A 20,532-nucleotide genomic window follows, 5' to 3' on the forward strand; every position below is an offset into this window, starting at 1 on the left:
CTTTGTTTTTTTTTGAAGTTTCGCTGATGGTTGTATAGAGATTGTATTGCACTATAATCTGACTTCTCTCATCCTTTGCACTGAATTGACTTCTTTTCTGGCTGAAAGTTCGTCCTGCTCATAAAACAAACCAACAAACAGACTTGGAAACACGAGCAATAAAGCAACAGATGGGACATAGTTGTGGCATGCTGCGGGCGCCTCTCTCCGATTCCTCCGTCGGTGAGTCTCCCCCACCCGCTTACCATCGTGCCGCCACATCGATTTTTGAGTGTTTTCGAGAGCAGCAAGCTGCCCTAATCTAGGTTGTATTCTCTCACTACCAGCCAATCGCGCGATCCGATTCTTGTTCTTTTTCTTTCCACTATCATAACCAAGTCAATCGCCCGCCAACAAGCGATATCGGGCGCTTATTGCGTGCGCTTAAGCTGCATGTACCAATTGTTTTTCCACGGACCGAAAGGCCTATCTCACGTTGGGGCTGTGTGCAGTTTCTATCATCAAAAGTCAAAGTGTGGATTCAATACCACAACCACCACCACCCACAGGCGGAGTCAAACTGAGAACGGAATTGGTGCGCCGTTATTCAAAATCGAGCAGGTAGGATGGGATAGGATCTTGAGCTGGAGGTTGTCACCTGTCAAATTTCGCTCTTCTTGGTACCCAACTGTGGAATAATTTCTCCCGTTTGACAGCTTGTGGGGGTTCCTTATCGGCTGCAAATTTTTTCCATTTTCATTTTTTTTTTCTTTTTTTGGCTGCAAACTCATCTCACAATAGAAACGAGCACCCAGGATGCCGAAGGTTGAACTAATAATTAGCTCCGACCACCACAATTGCTACATTGAAAGAAAACTAACATTAAATGGCCAAAGATAAGAGCCGCCACGTTATCAATGTATAAGGAAAACCCATCCACATCGTAGAGCTTTAATTGATGCAGAAGAGCGGTCAACCTTAAACATGTAGTTAGGGATGCCCTGAAGCACGTAATTTTTCCAAAACATATTCCGCTCTTTGCCTCTACGGGGAAAGCGAGGGGAGCGGGTGTCGAAAGTAATTTAAAAACCCATCTTGTGTTCCCTGAGACTCAAGCGATTTCCAGTTAAGCCAAGCACCATGTCGGAGAAAGCAGATTTGAAACACGGCAACAATTCACCGCAGCTAGAGCCGGTCTTATCCTTCACCAAGGAGGACTTGGAAGACAAGCAACTCCATGTGCTCACGTCGTTTGTGTCCCCCGGTGGGAAAGAAGTGCAGATCACCAACAATGTCGACCAAGCCATGAAGTACGCAATGGAGCACGAGGATGAGCGCATCACCATCGATCCCGAGACGGACAGGCGGCTCTTGCGCAAGATTGATATGTTCATGCTTCCAGTGATGTGCTTGCTCTACTGCTTTCAATTCATGGACAAGACTTCCACCAGTTACAGCTCCATCTTGGGCTTGAGACAAAGCTTGCATATGAAGGGGGACATGTATAGTTGGACGACGACGTGTTTCTACTTGGGGTATTTGGTGTTTGAGTTCCCGGCGTCGTTGTTGCTCCAGAGATTCCCCGTTGCAAAGACAGTATCTGCTTTCATTATAGTCTGGGGATGATATTGGCATTGTGCGCCGTGCCGCAGTACCCTGGCTTCATAGCGTTGCGAACCATCTTGGGCATGTTGGAGCTGGCGGTGACGCCCGCGTTTGCTATAATCACGTCGCAATGGTATAAAAAGGACGAGCAGTTTTTGCGTACCGCGTGCTGGTTCGCTTCCAACGGGATCGGAACTATTGTCGGACTGGCGATCGCGTACGGGCTATACATCAACGGGGAAAACTATTCGCTTCCAGCGTGGAAGTTGGTGTTTGTCGTCACTGGGTGCATCACCATCTTCATGGGCTTCGTGGTCTTGTTGCACATCCCCGATAACCCCACCGGCGCGTGGTTCCTTACCAAAGAGGAGAAATTGTTGGTTGTTGAAAGAATCAGATCGAATCAGCAAGGTTTCGGTAACCCAAGGTTCAAAAAGAGTCAATTCATCGAAGCGATAACTGATCACCGCACATGGCTCTTTTTCTTATTCGCGTTGCTGTCGGATATCCCCAACGGAGGAATCTCGTCGTTTGGATCCATTCTCCTAAATGAAGACTTCAAGTTTAGCACCGCCAACTCGATGCTCATGCTGATGCCCGCTGGCGCAGTTGAGATCGCCGGGTGTGTGTTTTTCGCCTACATGACGCGATTCATCAAGTCGCGAATGACGATGTCGATATTCGTGACTTCGATCGTGGTGATGGCGCAGTGTCTCTTGGCGTTTGCCCCGACGAACCAGGGCCAATTGGCAGGATACTATCTTTACTCCTTGGGTCCCATTGGCTTTATTTGCGTGCTCTCGCAGGTTTCTTCCTCGGTTGCTGGCCACACGAAGAAGGTCACCGTCAATGCTATATTCTTGATTGGCTACTGCGTGGGAAACCTCATTGGGCCACAAACGTTCATCTCGACGCAGGCTCCCAAATACCAAGGGGCCAAAGTCGCGATTGTCGTCTGCGGTGTGTTTTCGCTTTTATGCTTGATTGCCATTTACGTGTCGTACTACGTGGACAACAAGAAGAGGGACTCGATGCCGCCCGTCGACATGAGCCACGTTGAAAACTACGAGTTTGCTGATCTCACGGATAAGGAGAATCCCAATTTCAGATATGCTCTATGATACTCCCAGGCTTGTACTTTTGACATTAGTTTTATAGAGACGTTTCATTTAATTTAATAACCCTTCTTTATTGAAACTTGCTGTCGTTTGAACACTCTCATGTGATGGTTGCAACGCCAGCTTTCCACTACACAATTTGCTGCAAAGACTCTACACTATCTAACCAATCTAGCGCGAAACTGTTCCAGAACAGCCTAGACTTCAGCATTCAGCTGCATACAGAAAATAGTCTAGAGACACATTGTGAAGCATGGAATAGAGAAAATAAAAGCCTCCTAGGCTGTGAATTTTCTCATTTCGTTCGCGGTGGTTTACAAATGTTGTTGTTGTAATTACCTTCAAAAGCTGCTTAAGATCAACGTTTCTCCTTGTCGCCAGCATAGGTAACGTTTCCCAACCTGTTACTCAAAACAGCATCAATCTGCGACTGCACCACGTGCAACTCCTCCGGGTGAGCAACTTGCCATTCCTTCAACTTATGAGACTGACCAGTCAAGTCCCAGTAGATCCCGTTCCCGATATTGCGCAACGTGTCTCTACTCTCCCAAATCGGATAAACTATAACTTGGAAACACGCATAAAAGATCCAAATGAAAAACACCACGACCCAACCAGTAAAGAATCTGCGCGAGAAAATGTACGCCGCTCCATACATTGGCATGGGCCAAACGATCAACAAGGCAAGAGTTAGTGCACCGCAGACCCAAACACACCTCTTGAATGCCCGCAGCAACACTTGGCGCTCGTGAATAAATCTTTCTTCGTGTGATTCCACTAGATCGCTGACGATTTCCGAGACGTGCGAGCGCAAGGGGTGAACCTTGCCTCCCGATTGCGACATAACTTGCTCAATTTCAGCATCGATGGAAGCATCCGCTTCTTTCAACTCTTCTTCTTCGTCAACGCGCTTGATCAGCAACAACTTGCTCCAGTCAAAGTTCTGCGGTTTGCACAAGTATGTCAATGCGGGAACGAGGATGATGGGAACTAACAATGCCACGCAGTTTCCCGTCAAGACCGAGTCATCCATAAATGTATTGTCATAGGTCACGGCGCCAAACTTGAGCTTGGTCACTACTAGCCAAAACGTGATTGCCAAACAGGTGGCGATGGGCGGGGTGAATGTCGCAGCGGCCCAGCTTTGCCTCTTCCACAAGATGGTCATTGCTTGAGGGAGAACACCGCCGGAGATGACAATCCCCAACAATGTAAACAAGTACCCCATCGAGACTTTGACGTAGTAAAACAAGATGGAGAGCGCCGCGAGCAACGCGGCAAACACGATGATTGAAACATGCGATACCCAAATGAGTTTCTTACCGGAAGCATTCTTGTTGACGTAGGTTCTGTAGATGTCATAAGTGACAATCGAGGAGACGCTGATCAATTGCGCTGAAAAGGCAGAAGTAACAGCCATGAACAACATGAGCAACGTCAACACGCCACCAGCTTTGCCCATCAAGGCCACGGCATACGTCGGAAGCACCAATCCACTAGCAACTTCAGCCGGGGTCAAGTCTCTACCCAAGGGCCACGCCGACGTCTGCTGCAACGCCAATGCACCAAGCCCCATCGTGAGTGAGCAAAACGCGGGGATGGGAAGCCACGCCAACAGCCCGAGAATGTACCCCTTATAAGTTGAAGCTGGATTGGCAGCAAACGCCTTGTTAAAGTACCCATTGTCCAAGAACACCGTACCAAAGCCGCCGACGATATTAATCACGTAAGAGATCCCGCCCGACCTCGAGTGCAACGTGAGATAGCTGCCTCCGGCGTTCCCCTCTCTGGGGCTCGTTGTAGCCAACTGCGAAACCAACTCCCATACAACCCCGGGACTGCCCAACTTGCTAGACGTCAGCCACGTGACGAACCCAAAGATCAAGATAATCGTCAACATAATCACGGTGTGGACGTAGTCTCCCAAGATGACCGACTTCAACCCGCCGAAACTCGCATAGGCGCAACAGGGGATAACAGTCAAGATACACGCGGCAACGGGGTTCATACCGGTCAAATCATGCACCACGGCACACCCACCCGTCAACAACATCGCCGTGACCATGGTGTTCGTCAACAAACCCCACGTGATATAGACACAGTGGGTAACGACCCCGTACCGCGCATAGACAATCTCTAAATAGGTGCGTGCATTGGGAGCTCGCAATTTCGCCTTGATGGCAAGACACGCAAACAAGGTGATCTGGCACGTGGCGCCACACGCGTAGTAGACACCTCCCGAGGCGCCGTTGTTATAAACTTGCGTCGTTGAAGTGAGCAATGTAGCGGCCCATGTCCATGATGAGACGACGGCGCATGAGATAAGGCCCGTTTTGACGGAGCGGCCTGCGGTGGTGAATTCCTCAGCGGTGATTATCTCCCTTGTGTATCTCCTGAGGGCGTAGGTCGTTGCCATCATGCCCATGGCGAACACTGCGCCGAGACCGAGCACCACTGCGTATCCTGCCGCTTGCGGCAATGGGTCAAACATGATTGATTTGGAAAACGCGGCGGATGACTTGGTTGGGTTTTGCTAGTCATTGCGGATGGTGTACGCGTGTTATATACCGTTGGCGGCAATGATCATGGATGAGGCGGTTTGTGATGTAAAGGCGGAGTGCTTGTTTGGGTGATTCGGTGGGTGGGGGATGGGGGTTTATCGTTTATCTGGTGCAACTCCATACTTCACGGGATACGATCACCTTTTCCACGTCTAACATTGTTTAATCAAAGATACGTTGAACTATAGTCTTCAAGTTGCTTATCTGTTCAAAAAAAGCTTGCGAGACATTAGCCAGATGCACCGTCTCTTAACGGGTTCCATTTTTCACTCAGCTTAATCCATTTCCCGATTCCGGTTTGCTTTTGTCGATTACAGATCCAATTGCGGATGGGTGGTGGTGATAAGGGTCGCGGGTGACGTCAACTTCACAAGTCTTGCAGACACGTGTTGTGATGAACCGTAGATACTTCCGCAGCAAGGTCTAATCAACGGTTTGAGCTTTTTCAACCAAACGGGAGCTCAGATGCTCACATTCAGCAAAAGATAAAGGTGGGTTCTAGAAATACAGGAGAGGTTATCTTAGCCGGGGGGAAGAGAGCAAGGCGTGCATGTCTTGTCTATCTTCATCGGTCTAGTCTTGCTCTCTTATCTCTAAGCGCCCGCCGCGCCAAACAAGAATTCTTGCAATCTTTCCCACGCTGGTGGATAGAGACTGTGGGCGCATGTGCTTGCGCTTGCGCTTGTGCGTGGGGGAAGGGGGATCAGCCACGGCAGCACTGCAGAGTTTCTTCAGAGGTTAAACCAGAGTCCAGCAAGGTTTTTTAGATAAGTTTATCAACCCAGTCTCTTTCTCTCAATTTTGTTTTGTAAAGAACCTGATTATTCAAAACCTGTGACAAATTACCAAGTTGCATTCGATGCACAATAAATATTCAAAGGCAAAAAGATTGTAATGCCTGCTAAAGCCGCCTTCACCACTTCCAGCAAGGTTGTCTCCCTCTGCAAACTCAGTGTATCATCATCATGACATGCTTCACCGGTTGATGAGATTACGCAAGTGAGCACTGGGAACCCCTCGCTCTTCCCACATCTCACTCATTCAACGATTCCATGGCCTCCTTAACCAAGTAGTTTCCCTTCGGGTCCAAGTTCAAGGCAATAGTAAACTCTCGTATCGCAGCAAATTGATCGTGCTGCAAATTGTACAATTGTCCCAACAAGAAGTGCACACTAGCTTCATTGGGCGCCAATTTTTTCAACTTTTCAAATGTGGCTATTGCTGCAGGGTACTCTTGCATCGTGAATAATAGCTGGGCTTTCTTGAAAAGCGGAAGAGGATTCACGGGCTGGAGCTTTGACGCGAGCTCATACTGCTTGAGGGCTAAATTTCTCTTGTTCAACTTTTCAAGAATCATCCCCACGCAGCAGATTAAGATAATATTGATGGGATTGATTGAAATGGCTTTGCGGAAATGGTAGTCTGCCTTTTGGTAATCGCCAAGGTTCATGAATATCATCCCGATTCCATATAACGCGTTGAAATGGCGCGGGTCGAGGAGAAGACTGATTCTGAAATTCTCCAATGCCGATTCGTAATTGTCATTGCTGAAATACTCGTGTCCTTTCAAAGTGTATGCATACGTAAAGTTCTCATCTAGTTTGATGGCCTTGTTGAAACAACGGATGGCTTCATCGGGTTCGTAATTGCGTGAAAATAAATTACCAATCGTGCACCACGTGATGGGGCTCTGCGGATCAATATCGTGCAACTCATTCGCTAAAAAAGTAAGCTCGACTTTTTTTTGGAGATGCCAAAGCAAAGTCGAATAGACTTCCATGTCTTCAAGCCTCGTGCGGTCCATCTTGCGTAGCTGCTCAAAGTATTGCTCGGATTGCTTATACTGCATCACTTCATAGTGCAACCGGCCCAATTTGCTCAAGACCCACGGCGTGTTGCGGTCTTGCTCACTAATGCTGGTTTCCAAGATTTTGATGGCCTTGTAGCAGTCATACATCGAAAGACATTTGAAACTCTTGGCAAACATCAGATATTTATGCAATAAATAAGCCTCGACTTTTTCAATCTCCTTGATAAACAAGATTGACGATGCACTCGATGCGCCAACGTTGACGACACTGGTCGATAAAGTCGTTCCATCCAACGAGTTGTTCCTCTTTAAACCCTTTTTGTTGGGAGTCTCAGCACTTTGTTGTGCAGCGTGGGAGTTGTTGGGCGGGTGCGAAATCAACCGCGAGGTGATTCTCAGGTACGCTCGACTAGCGCGTCTTTTGTTCTCGGGAAACGAAGGTTTAGCAAACTCAAAAGTATTGTTCCCCGTGGTGTTGGCAACATCATTGTTTGGATGCAACCCTCCTCCCGCATTCATATTCGATTTCCTCAAGGGTGCATCAGGCACAACAGTGGTTCGTACTCGCGGCGTGGAAAAGTTGAATTCGTCAGCGTGGATGGTGGGTGTTTTCATGGGAGGGCTCATGGCCAGTTGGTGAGTTTGGAGACCAGAGTTGCTGGTGCTCCCGTTGAAGGGGTTGGTCAAGTCGGGCAAGTCCTGGCCCGCGAGTCCCTGAGCCACGTCGGCAAAGTTTTGCTTTTGCATCTTGTATAGACTGCGTACTTTCATGTTGACTCCCAACTTGCAGACTTTTTGAAACGCCTCGAAATCAAACTGGTTCAATTTCAAACACTGGGTATAGTTCAAACAGCTGTTCTTGACGTCATCAGCGGCAGAGTACAAGTCGCCCAACAAGTGGTATACTGCACTTGCATCGGGGCTCATCAAGCACCGTCGTTTGCCTCCAAACCCGCAATTGCTCTCATAGTCGAATTTCTCCTCAATGGTGAGTCGCGTCTCCTTCTCGTACATGTGCTTCATCTTGAGCAACTGCGAGATCCCGTCGCTGTATTTCTTGAGCTTTAAACAACATCGCGCATACAAATACGTGCAGCCAAGATGGTTGATCTTGTTGGTGTTGGTGTTGTTGACGTCAACGAGGATTCGATAGCAAGTTTTGAACCGATCTTGCCGATGCAAGCAAAGACAGTACAAGTAAACGGACTCGAGGTTAGTCTGGTTCGACGTGTCGAGTGCTAGGAGACGCTCTCCTGCAAACTCGGCATTCTTATAATTAAAAGTGTCTAGGGAGTGAAGAATGATTGATCGAAGGTATTGTTGTGTATGTGCAATATTGGGAGTTTCGGGACCATCATGATGTAGCTGCTGCAGCTGGTGTTGTTGCATTCGGGTAAGCTAAGGCTAAATGGGAAAGGGGGGGGGGGGCGTAAATCCTCTAACGTTGCGATTGTGATGGGCCTGGTTCCGGCTTTCGATAGCAGGTGGGTAAATCAGCAAAAAATCGTTGCTTTGATGGCTCCGATATTAGATATATTATCAGTACTCTCGAGCCACACGCAACAACAAATCCAAATGTTGTCCTGTTTCTCTTGGTTCTCTTGGTTCTCTTGGTTCTCTTTTTCTCTCTCTGGTGTCAGTCTGACTGGTGTTTTTTGATATTGTCAGAGAGTGAGAATGAGTGAGTGAGTGAGAGACAGCAAAGTACCAGAGCAACACCAGGTTGTTTTGAAGTAATGTTACAATTGTTTTTTAATTGAAGAACTATACATATTACCATCTACAAGCCTACATTATTATTAATTAATTCAATTTTTTTTGTTTTCTTCACTTTGTCATCCTGTTCTTGTCTTTAGCAGTTGCTGTTGTCGGGTTTCATACTCTATTCTGAGATTTTTTTTTTTTGTTCTCTTCCACATGGCATCACCAAAAATCTCTTACCTCTTGGCTTTTATGACAAATGTATGGTTGCCCGAGCTGTCACTGCTATAGGCCATCATCTTTTCCTTTTTCCTGGATCCGCTCATTGCTCGCGAGAGGGTAGCCCTTGAAGGCGACTTTGTTTCAAAGTTGTTGCTTGCGGGACTCTGTTCTGATTGGGGAATAGTGGGCGATGAGCTGGCCGAGTGGGGCATGGCGCCGAGGTTCTTCTTGGAGCTCAGCATTAAGCTGTCCGCGTTCAAGGTCTGTCCAAATGAGGGCTGAAGCGAGTTGTTATCCGCGAAATAACCTGTGCTTACCGAGCCCGGGGTGCCTGCTGGAGATCCAGATCTGGGCGACATGTACCCAGACGCCAACAAATATGGCGATGCAAACCCGCCTTGGCCGCCTCCCGATTGCATCAGCGGGGTCAAAGGTGGAGCTAGAATACTTGTGTCTCTCCTTGATGTTGTTGCCGCAGCTGCTGATGTGTCAATCGATAGTTTAGAAGGTCTCTCTGGAGCCAATGTTGATGACGCGTACATCGAGGTTTGGAAAGACGAGTCATTCGTGAAATCTTCGTCGCCTCGAATGTACCCTTTTGCTCGTAGTTCCTCGTCCTTGAGTTTGTTTTCTTCTCGAGCCTTGGCCAATAATTCTTGAGCCTTGAGCAAAGTGACAGTTGGAGTTGAGCAACTACTTACAACGGGCACTGAGTCATCGATATCGATGGTAGCAGTCATCAACGCCTTGATCCATCCTCTCATCTCCTCTTCTGTTTCCACAGCAAAATAGTGCGTCTTTGGTTGCGTGAAGGTGAGCCCCTTTTTGAAGCCTGGCGCGGGCGGAACCAACTTGAAACAATAGTTGCCTGCAAGAGTAGTCGAGGCATACATTGCAGCATACTTGTCAGCCTTGTCCAAATCGTCGGCTTCACTATTGATGGACACAACCTTGTGAGCTGTGATGTCGATCAAACCTTTCTCGCGTTTATCTTTCAACGAAGTAAAGTATGATAATCGAGTTCCGTGTAAAGTAAAGTATCTGGTCTTCCATGAAAAGGCACTGCCGGAACGTTTGGACATTGAGCCGCTATAATTGGCGGTCTTGATGGCTTCATCGGGGCTAATCTCACGAATACCTTCGGTGAATGCTGAAGTTTTCAGCTTTTTGGATCCGGTTAAATTCTTAAAGTTTTGAGTAGAGGTTTTGCGGAGACTTTGGAACCTAGACGCACCAGGTCGGCCGTCCTTGAGTTGAGCATGAATTGGCGGGTCACTGGCCACTCTTCTGTCGTCTTTGATAGCTTCAATCTGTTTAGACTGCAATGCGCCGATTGTGTCCTTTTTAGGCGACAAATTAACGTCATCAATGTCAACCGGCAAAGAAGAAGAAGGAGCAGCACCAGCAGCACCAGAATGAGCTGGAGCATGATTCGGAAGCTCAAAGGACTTGGGTCTTGGAGAAGATGCTAGGCCAATCTCCCTCTTGATTTGAGCAGGCGATATTAATTTCTTATCATCAAAGTTTTCTTTTGAAAGGTCATTAAGTTTGTTGGTTGAAGCTTGCTTTGGCGTTGCGCCATTCTTGTTAAAGTCATCGTTGCCGTTGGAAAGAAACGAAAACATGGACGAGTGGCGCCTATGGTTGAGGCCGGAATTGTTTCTGTGATGCTGTTGGCGGTAGTTGGAGGTTTGTGATTGTTGCCTAATGTGAGAACCTTGATCGTAAACTGACGACGCTGGTCTTGAATTTAAGGCGTTGCTTGAAGCATTTGTCCTAGTCATGTATAACCCGTGCAGCAGTTGTTGCTGCAGATTTTGATCTCCATTAATGGCGCCTCCGCCAAATTTGAAATTGGTATCCATGGGACTAAGAGATGAAGATGGTGGTGGTGGTTGAGGGGCTTTTCTTGGCGACATAAAAGACGAGTCATAGTGTTGAGTTAGATTTTCCATCGATTGGGATTTTGCTCGTTGGTGTTCAAAAGACGACACCGAGGAGTCTTGAATCACTGCTGATGGCATCAATTGTGCTTTGCTTGAGGTGAATAGTTTATCATCTTGATCTTGGTCTTGAATCGATGTGATTTCCGTGGGAGATGACATGGCGGTTGATTGTGTTTGTTCATTTTTATTCAAGGAGGTTGTCGATTGCGAGCTTGTACGAGACTGCTTAAGCTTGGCCGATCTTGCATTCATTTCTCTCAATTTTTCAACTTCCTTGTGTATTTCGAATCTAGTGCCAAACGAGTTGATATCCAACTCTTTTAAATGGCCCAAATCCAATTCAAACAAGATGGGTCCCGTGATTTTGTGTTGGACAAATTTGCTGGCGACTTCTTTGTCGAACCCCAACACTAGCGCGAAATAAGATGAAACTTGTTTGGGGGTCCAACTCAAGGCCTGTAAAGGGTTCAAGTCGTAGGTTAAAGACTGAGTCGAAGCATCTCTCTTGTGGGCTTTTGTATTTGAATTTGAATTTGAGTTTGAATTAAAGGCTGAGGCTGTTGTAGATTTCCTGCCTTGGCCATTACTGCTGTTATTGTTATTATTGACTGTGGAAAGCCCCTGAGAGTCTTGTGAACCTCGCCTGGAGGTTGAATTATCCTTGATGTTGAGTTTTTCAAGGGATTTGTTCAATTTCAAGCCTGGCTCAGCGCCATAATTGCCATTATAGCTCTTCATCGGCTTGTTTGCTGTGTCATTGTTGAGGCCATTTGCGACGGAGACGGCGCTGGTATTAATGGTACCATCTGTGCCGTTTGTACCTGTTGCGGTTGCATTGCCGTTTTTGTTGCTATTCTGAGGCGGGGCCAACACTCGTCTCGATCTAGAGCGCAACAAGGTCTTTTGATCATTGCTCTTTTCCAACACCAGTGTAAACGTCTTTGGGTACAAGCCAACGTCGCCCGTTAGCAAGTTTTTACCCATGTACCAGCCATCGTTATATTCGCGGTCGTCTGCCAAAACTTGGATCTTGTCCCCAATCTTGAGCGTCAACTCGTCACCCAATCTGGCATTAAACGGCTTTATACATATATATGTAGCAGTTGCAGCTGTAGTACCGTCCATGGTGAATATATGTAAGTCTTGTACCAAAAAACGGGTCGTGGTTACCTTTTTTCCTTTAAAAAAAAAAAACAACAGAAAAAAAAAAAAACAACAAAAATGTAAAGAAATGAATGCACGAATGTAAGTGCAAGGAAGTACTTGCTGTTGCAGTTGCTGATCTAGTAGTTGAAGGGAAGTATAAGCAGCACTTGAATGTACCAGTATATATAAACCCGTGTATCTTCTTGCTGTTGTTGTTGTTGTTGTTGTTAATGTTGCGTGTGTTTGAGAGTAGAGAAAAACAAGAGGAAACAGAAACAACTTGTGGCAATATATCACCACCTCCAAAAGGAAGGAAGGAAGGGAGAGAGAAAAAAAATTAATGCCAATTGGCATGCAGATTAAAATATTGCAGAAAGGCAAAGGGGAGTGGCTATTAGCCGTGGTGGCAGCTGACAGAGACTAGGTTGAGGGGTCTTTTTGATGACGTAGACACTGGTTGGTCCAAGCGTGGGAGGGGGGGGGGGGGCAGGAAGCGAACGGCAAATCAAGCTAAGACGCTAGCAAGCGTGGTTTTTCAAGTGCAATTTGAAGGGTGACGAGTAGGGGAAAGAGACAAGTAGACTATTCTGTTTGAGGCTCATCTTATGCCAGGTAGACGAAGTTCTCTTGTGTGGATGAGTCTCGTGCGACTTTTTGACAAGAGGGTGGGTTCTTTTGCCAACACTCGAGAGGCCTTTTCACCGTGTTTCGACTTTCTCTCTACTTCTACTTCTCCCACATGGATGATGAAGAGCTTCTTCGTATACAATGTGGGTATATATCACGACTGGAGGCAGAGGCACGTGACAGGGGTGGCTTAGAAATGGATGGCAGCTTCTCTATCAGGGGGGTGGGGTGCAGCTAATACTGCGGCTACTCAAGGTCGTGTTCACGCAAAAGCCAAAAAGAACAGGAATCACGTGCATCCAAAGGGTTTTAGCTTCTTGGCCCAGCACACCCTCCTTCCATTTCGGGAAGTCTAGAACTTTAAGTTAAAATGAAGCAAGACCGCATTCCTAAGCACGATGATGGCACAACGATGCAAAATGGAGCTCCTCGATGCTGCTTCTTTGCAAACAAGCAGTTGAGACGTTCTGTTCTTTTTGGATCGAGAAGTAGAGGCATCCGAGGTACATCTGTAATCTATCTAGCATCGGTAGATAGATTATATCTTCATCGATTACGTAACTGGGTGGCAGTAGTAGTGACAGGTACGAAAATAATACAGATAATACAACAACCATAACTACAAGAGGCAACATGAAACGTGAAACAGACACATCTCCGATAATACACCACGACAGACGAAAGGAAACGAATGGTTAAAAAAAGGGCAGGCACAGCATTTATGTCTGGTAGAGTGCCCCCCCACCCCGGGACGTCTGCCTCTTTTTCTCATTTGCATCAAAACGTCATGAAGCATGCTTGTGACGTATATTGCTGCTTTACATTTGGTTTCTAGCTTTTAATTTTTTTTTGTCTCTCTGGGCCCAGGCGGTGACACCTGCATGTGAAGAAGAACAAATATGACGATGATGCCCATTTTTCTTTTTGAAAATTTCCCTTGCTCAAATTAGTCTCCCCATTCTTGACTCCAGCTGCGTTGATGAGGGTCTTTTTGCATCTCTGGAGCGTTTCGGCGGTGCGTAGCGCGTGGTAAAAGAACAGAGAACAACAAAAAGATGAAAACTGGAGACACCTCTTTGGTGTCTGATTGTTTTTTGTCTTTTACACGGGTCATGAGAAGAGTGACAGCTCGCCAATCGAGCCGGCGACTGTGTTTTGACGCTCTTTTCCAAATTCTGGATAAACCGCGCGTATATATGAATAGGCGAGAATGCCGTGCGTTTACCCCGAGGGTTTCTTTCGGCTACAAAATTACTTCCCGAGATCCTTCTGGTGACAAGCTCAACCAAACCGTTGCTTTTCATACTTTGTTTTCATCTCTGGTGTCTCGCAAGCACAAGCTAACATCTTTTCAAGAGCGTCAACCGCCAGTGCTGTCTTGTTTCTACAAGGAGCGTGAAGAACATAGTTTGACTCCAGGCTCCACAGCCGTTGACTCCAGGCTCCACAGCCATTACTCTGCCTTCAATGTTTTCTTTTCCTTGTTTCTCTGCAAAGAGCTTGCGTGCTTCCTGCTGCTGGTGCAAAAGCTCAATCCCCATACTTCAACCCCGTTCCACACGCTTTCTCGTAGAGGAGCTCGTATCTTCGCAACTCTACGCCTCACTGTTGAAGCTCCACCATGAGAAACATCACGTGACCATGTCGCAGAAAACATGTTCTCTTGCGACAATAGCCAATTCGCGACACTGCCCTCGCCATCTGCCACCACCCACAGTACCTCCATAGCGGCACTGGTAACTACTGAAACTAACTTAAGATTTTGCCACAGAACAAGCCAAATTGAACCTTCTTGCTTGTTTTCTTTAAAAAAACCCCATTACGTCTGGGATAAGTGACAGATAAAGAGCATTCAGCCTTTTGCACAGCATCTGCAAAACAAGCAACCCACTTCGAAAAGTTGTAAGATAGCCTGGGGTTTTTTTTTTTTTGAAAGTATTGTATGCAAAGAGTGGCATAATTTTGGAACGTTGGTTAGAGGGAGGTTTGTCCCCAAAAAGTTAAATCGTCAGTAGAGAGACATCTTCAAGAAGGGTTGCCAAACAAATATATTGAAAAGAAAAAATACATATACCATTCAGGTCGACTTTCGAGGATTGCACGAGTATACCATTTCCCTCGCCCCTTCAAGGAGAGATTTCCCAAGCATGGCAAGAAAATCAAACACCAAGAATAAGCAGAGTGTGTCTCGTCTGTCGGTTGCCACCAACGAGACACCGCATCATGAGGCTGGGAATTGCGATAACGACGAGGAAGAACACGAAGAACACGAAGAAGAAGAGGAGGAGGAGGAGGAGGAGGAAGATGAGGAGTCATTGTTGAGGCTCGCGCAACAAGCTCAAGATCGGAAACTGAGCCAACGCAGCAGCGAGGATTCTCAAGACTTTTTTGATCCTGATTTCGACGGAGACGAAGAAGGAGAAGAGTTGGTGGGAGATTCGCATTTGAACGAAGATGACCCTGATGATATGATTGTCGAAGAAGAGCGGTTTGACGATGACGACGACGACGACGACGACGACGACGATGAAGACAATGACCACGATGAGGACCAAGATGAAGAAGAATTGGACTTGCTACAAACAAGCGACTTTTTGCGACAATTGATGAATGCCAGGCCAGCAAACGCCACAGAGGTTATTCCTCCTTCCAATCTCAGCCAGGAGCCAGGATCAGACTCACAGGATATCCCTTCGAGCGAACCCTCGCGCGAGGGCGAAAATACCGCGCAAAGAGAGAGACGAGGCTCCGACCTGGAGTCCCGCTCGGAACTATTAAGAGCAATTGGCGCAATCACCGGTAATAGCCAAAACGAGACAAGTGGACCACCCATGCCATCCAACTTTGTTGCTGTCATGCAAAGACTAATGGGCGACACCGTGATGTTTGGCAACAGCGGCCCTGAAAGCGGCGAAATCGAATCCTTGATCAAGAACTTGGAACAAGGCGAAGATACTTATATCGTGTTGGAGTCACTCAACCAGCTCTCGGAAAGGCTATTGATGATGAATGGTCTCACCGCGGAGAGGTTGATCCCCGCGAGCAGATTAGCTAGAGCCTTGGTAAACATCATGGAAGATCCACATTTGCAAGACGACTTGGAGCTCCACCTAGTTGCATGTCGTTGCCTATACAACTTCTTGGAGGTCAACCTAGATTTCATCCACGACGCATTGAGCAACAATGCCATACCTGCACTATGTAATAAACTACTAGAGATCAAGTACATTGACCTCACCGAACAAGCATTACAGACTCTTGAAATGATTTCAAGAGACCCCGTCTCGCATAATAGCATAATTTCCAACAATGGTTTAATTGCATGTCTACAGTACATGGATTTCTTGACAATACACGCTCAGCGAAAGTGTTTGAGCATCGTTGCCAATTCGTGCACCAACATATCGATGGCCAACTACTCCATGGTCAAGCTGGCGTTTGCCAGCATATGCGGCGTGGTGAGAAGCCACAGCGACGAAAACGTGGTGGAGAATGCCTGGATCACCATATCGAGAATCATTAACTGCTTCAAAAACAAGCCGGACTATTTGGACGAGCTATTTGAAGGCCAGGAGGTGTTGTTGAAAGAATTCACAAACGTGATATTGGTGAGCTGCAACAAGTCCCTGAACAAGAGCGGCGAGTCCAACACAGTGGCCATTTCGTTTGGCTCGTGTCTAAGTTTAATCAAATCACTAATCATTTTGAGCAGTGTCTCTATCGAAGTGTGCAAAATGCTAATGAGCGACTGCGACATCGGTTTGGTCATTGTCAAGTCTTTGAACAAGTTTGAGAAATCAAAGTCAGAGTCGAGAGGTGTCGGTACAGGTAACGGGAGTGGTATTGGTATTGGTATAGGTAACGGTATTGGGAATGATAATGGGAATGGGAATGGGAATGGTTATGGTAACGGTAACGGCAATGGAAATGGAAATGAAAATGGTAACACTAGTGGTGCAGGTGATGGTGATGGCGATAATTGTTCCATCAGTGTTTCGGTGGAAGCGCTCATGGCAGCTCCAAAAGAGCTCTTGTCTCAATTCTTGACATTGATTGGCTACTTGCTTCCTATTTGCTATGAACCTACAGAAGCGTTATTTGTAAAGTCCAAGTTTGAGGAATCCACCGAGCGCCAAACCATCAACAGGCGCCGGCGTGAAATGTGCTTGGAAGTCATCCCTCAGGACTATGCCCACTTTGCGAAAGAAGTTTGGCCGTTGGTCATTTTGAGCTTCCAAACTACAATGGACTTTGAAGTGAGGCGCAAAGGGTTCATTGATTTATACAGGATAGCATTTTCTCTACCTGCTGACGAATTGGTCTCAATAGACAAGGGAGACATGGTCGCCACTTTACTTGCCTCGGTGGTGAATCAAAACCAGCTGGGTGTTTCAAAAGAGATGAAGACGGCCAAGTTTCCACTGGATACACTATTGGATACGGAAAGGACGAATAGCGAGAATAACGATGCAAGTTCCGACATTGCGCCTGACGACGACAACGACAACGACACTTCAGGAAATGACCAAAGTGACGAGAGCATGAGCGAAGGCGAACAAGGCGAAAGTGATATCATGAATGAACACGATGAAGAAGTTGAAGAGGAAAATGAGAACGAAGTCGTGGACGTTGACGAAGATGGCGAAGACGACGATGACGAAGAAGATGACGAAGATGGTGACGAAGAAGAAGAAGAAGAAGAGGAAGAAGAAGAGGAGGAGGAAGACCAAGAAGAAGAAGAAGAAGAAGAAGAAGAAGAAGAAGAAGAGGAGGACGACGAGGCAACAGATGAAATAGTGAGTGACGCATTCACACGCAGCGCACCCGATGACATCCGTAAGCTAAACGCCACCATGGTGATTTACAGTGCTTTGAAAATCATCCAAGTTTTATTCACCAAAGCCCCATCAGTCTACAAGCTTCGATTTGAAAAAGAAGGGTTGATGAAAGATGTCGAGAAAATCTGCTCCGAGTTTAAATCTTGGAATAGTTTGAAGAATGATGTCCAAAACCATATAGGCACCAACATTATGAGTGCGTTTGCAAACAAGTATGTCGACTTGGAATTCACCAAGGATTACGCCTATTATCTAAGAATGGTTGGCATTTACCCGAAAATTGCTCAGTCGGCATCTGAAATCGTCAAGAGCTACAAGATCATCAAGATGCTGGAGAGCGATAACTCGTCGGAACATTTAAAGATTTTGCGCGAGATCAAGAATACCTTAAACGACCCCAAAAAGGTCAAGTCATACAACTACGACCAATGGTTTCGCCTTTGGTGTAAACTACTATATGCCTTGAACGGAGCCTCGCGCGAGAGCGGTATTTCCAGTTTTGAATTGATGTCTTCTGGCGTCATCAACCTGTTGGCCAACTTGTTCACGTCTGACGACTTTGTCTCTGGTGCATTTGACTCCCATGCTTGGTACAAATCCTTTGTCGATATTTTCTTCAACGAAGACCTCAACAACGCCAAGGCATTAGTTCGAAAGTTACTTGAAGCATTGACCAGAGCAGAGTCGTTTGAACTCGTATCGGCGAATAACCTGAGTTCGCATCTTGCCTATTCGCGTGAGCAAAACCAGGCAGCGGTAATGGCGAATCAAATAAAATTGAAATTGATTGCCGAGGGCGAGATGGATGATCTCAAGCTCCCGAGTACGCTCAAGAATATGGTGTTGTCTGTGCACGCGATAGCCACTTTTCGATCGGTGCTAACTTTTTTGAAGCTGCGATTCAGTTACATGGAGGAGATTAGTAACTTGACCAAAAAAAATGGCAATGGCGACGAGGCCAACTCGAAAAAGAATAATGAATATAATCTCGAATTTTTGATCAATGGCGAAGTGATCCCCATCGAGACCACGATTTATGGTGCTATACATAGAGCCATCCTGCAAAAGAGTGACCAAAAAGAACCAAACAGAATTTGGTCAAGTGTGCATGAAGTTGGGTTCAGGAAAGTTAGCTCGGAGGTTGTAAGCGAGGCTCAATTGAACAACTACAATTTCAATTATGATGAGCACGAGCTAGACGTGTACGATGCATCCACCACAAGCACTTTAAAACTTTTGAAAGTTCTTTTCAAGATGAACGCTCACCATATCGATAGCGGCAAGTTGGGCATTCCTGCAAAGGACTTTACCAATTGGAAGTTGACTGTCAAGTTGAACAGACAACTCGAAGAGCCTTTGGTTGTGGCTAGTGGCACGTTGCCTGGTTGGAGTATACATTTAACGAAGCAGTTCCCATTCATCTTTCCCTTGGAGACGAGGATTTTTTTCCTTCAGTCGACATCATTTGGATATTCGCGTTTGATCCACCAATGGCAGCTACGCACCAACCAACTTGCCGAGGAGAATGGCAATGCCGCAGTCCACCACAGCAACTCAAGCTACAGCCAGAGATTACAATTGGGAAGGCCAACGCGGCACAAGGTTAGAATCGCAAGGAAGATGATGCTTCAAAGCGCCATCAAAGTCTTGGGACTATACGGCTCAACTCCCGGAATTTTGGAAATTGAGTACTTTGACGAAGTTGGTTCCGGGTTGGGACCAACTTTGGAGTTTTATTCGACCGTCTCGAAAGAATTTTCACGTCGCAAGTTGAAATTGTGGCGAGACGAAAATTTCCAACTTGACGCTGCCGAACGGGAATCGTATGTCAGCAACCAGCATGGTTTATTCCCCGCACCAATTGACAAGCATCTCGTTCAGGGAGAAAATGGAAGAAAGATTTTGCATTTTTTCGCATCGTTAGGGAAATTCATTGCTCGAGCCTTGTTGGATTCAAGAATCATAGATTTCAAATTCAATGCGGTTTTCTTGAATATTGTGCAAGTTATGAACCACAAGAGCCCGCAAACACATTTCATGAGCCACAAGATGGTGAAGAAGATAGCTACCATTTCCAATTTGAAATTGGTGGATCCCGACTTGGCGCGGTCCTTGGAACATCTCAACAAGTACCTTGAAGCGTTTAAATCGGTGCCTGCGCTGCAAAGAGCATCAGTCGAGATTGACGGTGCTACTTTGGAGAAATTGGGCTTGTACTTTGAGTTACCCGGGTACCCAAAGTACGAGTTGATTGCCAACGGCAGCGAAGTTGCAGTCGATGCAACCAACTTGGAGCAATACGTGAACAAGGTTCTTGAAGCTACCTTGTTCACGGGAGTGATTGTGCAAACGAGAGCATTTATGGAAGGGTTTTCCAAAGTGTTTCCCATCAACTCATTGATTATATTTTCGGCTAATGAATTGGTGGAGCTTTTCGGTAACTGCGAAGAAGACTGGTCGTATGATGCCTTGTCGTCCGCCATTGTTGCCAACCACGGCTTCACCAAGGAATCCGAGGGAATAAAGAGCTTGATAAGTATTTTGATGGAGTTTAACCAGCAAGAGAAGAGGCAGTTTTTGCAATTCCTTACCGGGTCGCCAAAATTGCCCATTGGCGGATTCAAGGCACTCCGACCTGAATTGACAGTAGTGCGAAAGCACGCTGAAGGCGGCTTGAAAGATGACGATTATCTACCTTCGGTAATGACGTGTGCCAATTATTTAAAGATGCCCAATTATTCCAGTAGGGAGATGATGAAGAGCAAGCTATTGCAAGCTGTCAATGAGGGAGCCGGTGCCTTTTTATTATCGTAAAGATTACGTACTCCTAATACATATATATATATTAAAAGATTGTCCTTGAAAGTGGTAATGGCGCTGAAAGGTATGTTTGACGCAGCCTGCACAAGTGCTCACGGGGACACTAGACATAGAACCGAGAAAGCAAGAATTGGTTACTACCAACACTACCACCACCAA

The 20,532-nt window shown here is 46.4% G+C and overlaps 5 protein-coding genes across 5 annotated transcripts; 2 read left to right on the forward strand and 3 right to left on the reverse strand. All coding sequences in view use genetic code 12, as the record gives it.

Annotated features, from left to right (window-relative positions):
* Positions 1 to 1,119: 1,119 nt before the first annotated feature.
* Positions 1,120 to 2,705, forward strand: LODBEIA_P09250 (uncharacterized protein; the record flags this gene model as incomplete). The annotated part of the gene is made up of 2 exons (XM_066976899.1): positions 1,120 to 1,538; positions 1,595 to 2,705. The coding sequence occupies 2 exons, from the start codon at positions 1,120 to 1,122 to the stop codon at positions 2,703 to 2,705; spliced, it is 1,530 nt and encodes a 509-aa protein (XP_066827863.1).
* Positions 2,706 to 3,060: 355 nt separating this feature from the next.
* On the reverse strand, positions 3,061 to 5,193 carry LODBEIA_P09260 (uncharacterized protein; the record flags this gene model as incomplete). Its single annotated transcript, XM_066976900.1, has 1 exon — positions 3,061 to 5,193. One exon carries the CDS (start codon positions 5,191 to 5,193, stop codon positions 3,061 to 3,063), a length of 2,133 nt encoding a protein of 710 aa, XP_066827864.1.
* Positions 5,194 to 6,296: 1,103 nt separating this feature from the next.
* Positions 6,297 to 8,462, reverse strand: LODBEIA_P09270 (uncharacterized protein; the record flags this gene model as incomplete). The annotated part of the gene is made up of 1 exon (XM_066976901.1): positions 6,297 to 8,462. The coding sequence occupies one exon, from the start codon at positions 8,460 to 8,462 to the stop codon at positions 6,297 to 6,299; it is 2,166 nt and encodes a 721-aa protein (XP_066827865.1).
* A 548-nt stretch (positions 8,463 to 9,010) lies between these two features.
* LODBEIA_P09280 (uncharacterized protein) lies at positions 9,011 to 12,067 on the reverse strand (the record flags this gene model as incomplete). The annotated part of the gene is made up of 1 exon (XM_066976902.1): positions 9,011 to 12,067. One exon carries the CDS (start codon positions 12,065 to 12,067, stop codon positions 9,011 to 9,013), a length of 3,057 nt encoding a protein of 1,018 aa, XP_066827866.1.
* A 2,795-nt stretch (positions 12,068 to 14,862) lies between these two features.
* Positions 14,863 to 20,367, forward strand: LODBEIA_P09290 (uncharacterized protein; the record flags this gene model as incomplete). The annotated part of the gene is made up of 1 exon (XM_066976903.1): positions 14,863 to 20,367. One exon carries the CDS (start codon positions 14,863 to 14,865, stop codon positions 20,365 to 20,367), a length of 5,505 nt encoding a protein of 1,834 aa, XP_066827867.1.
* Between the last annotated feature and the right edge of the window lie 165 nt (positions 20,368 to 20,532).

Source organism: Lodderomyces beijingensis (genome assembly GCF_963989305.1).
Source record: "Lodderomyces beijingensis strain CBS 14171 genome assembly, chromosome: 1".
Lineage (NCBI taxonomy): Eukaryota > Fungi > Ascomycota > Pichiomycetes > Serinales > Debaryomycetaceae > Lodderomyces > Lodderomyces beijingensis.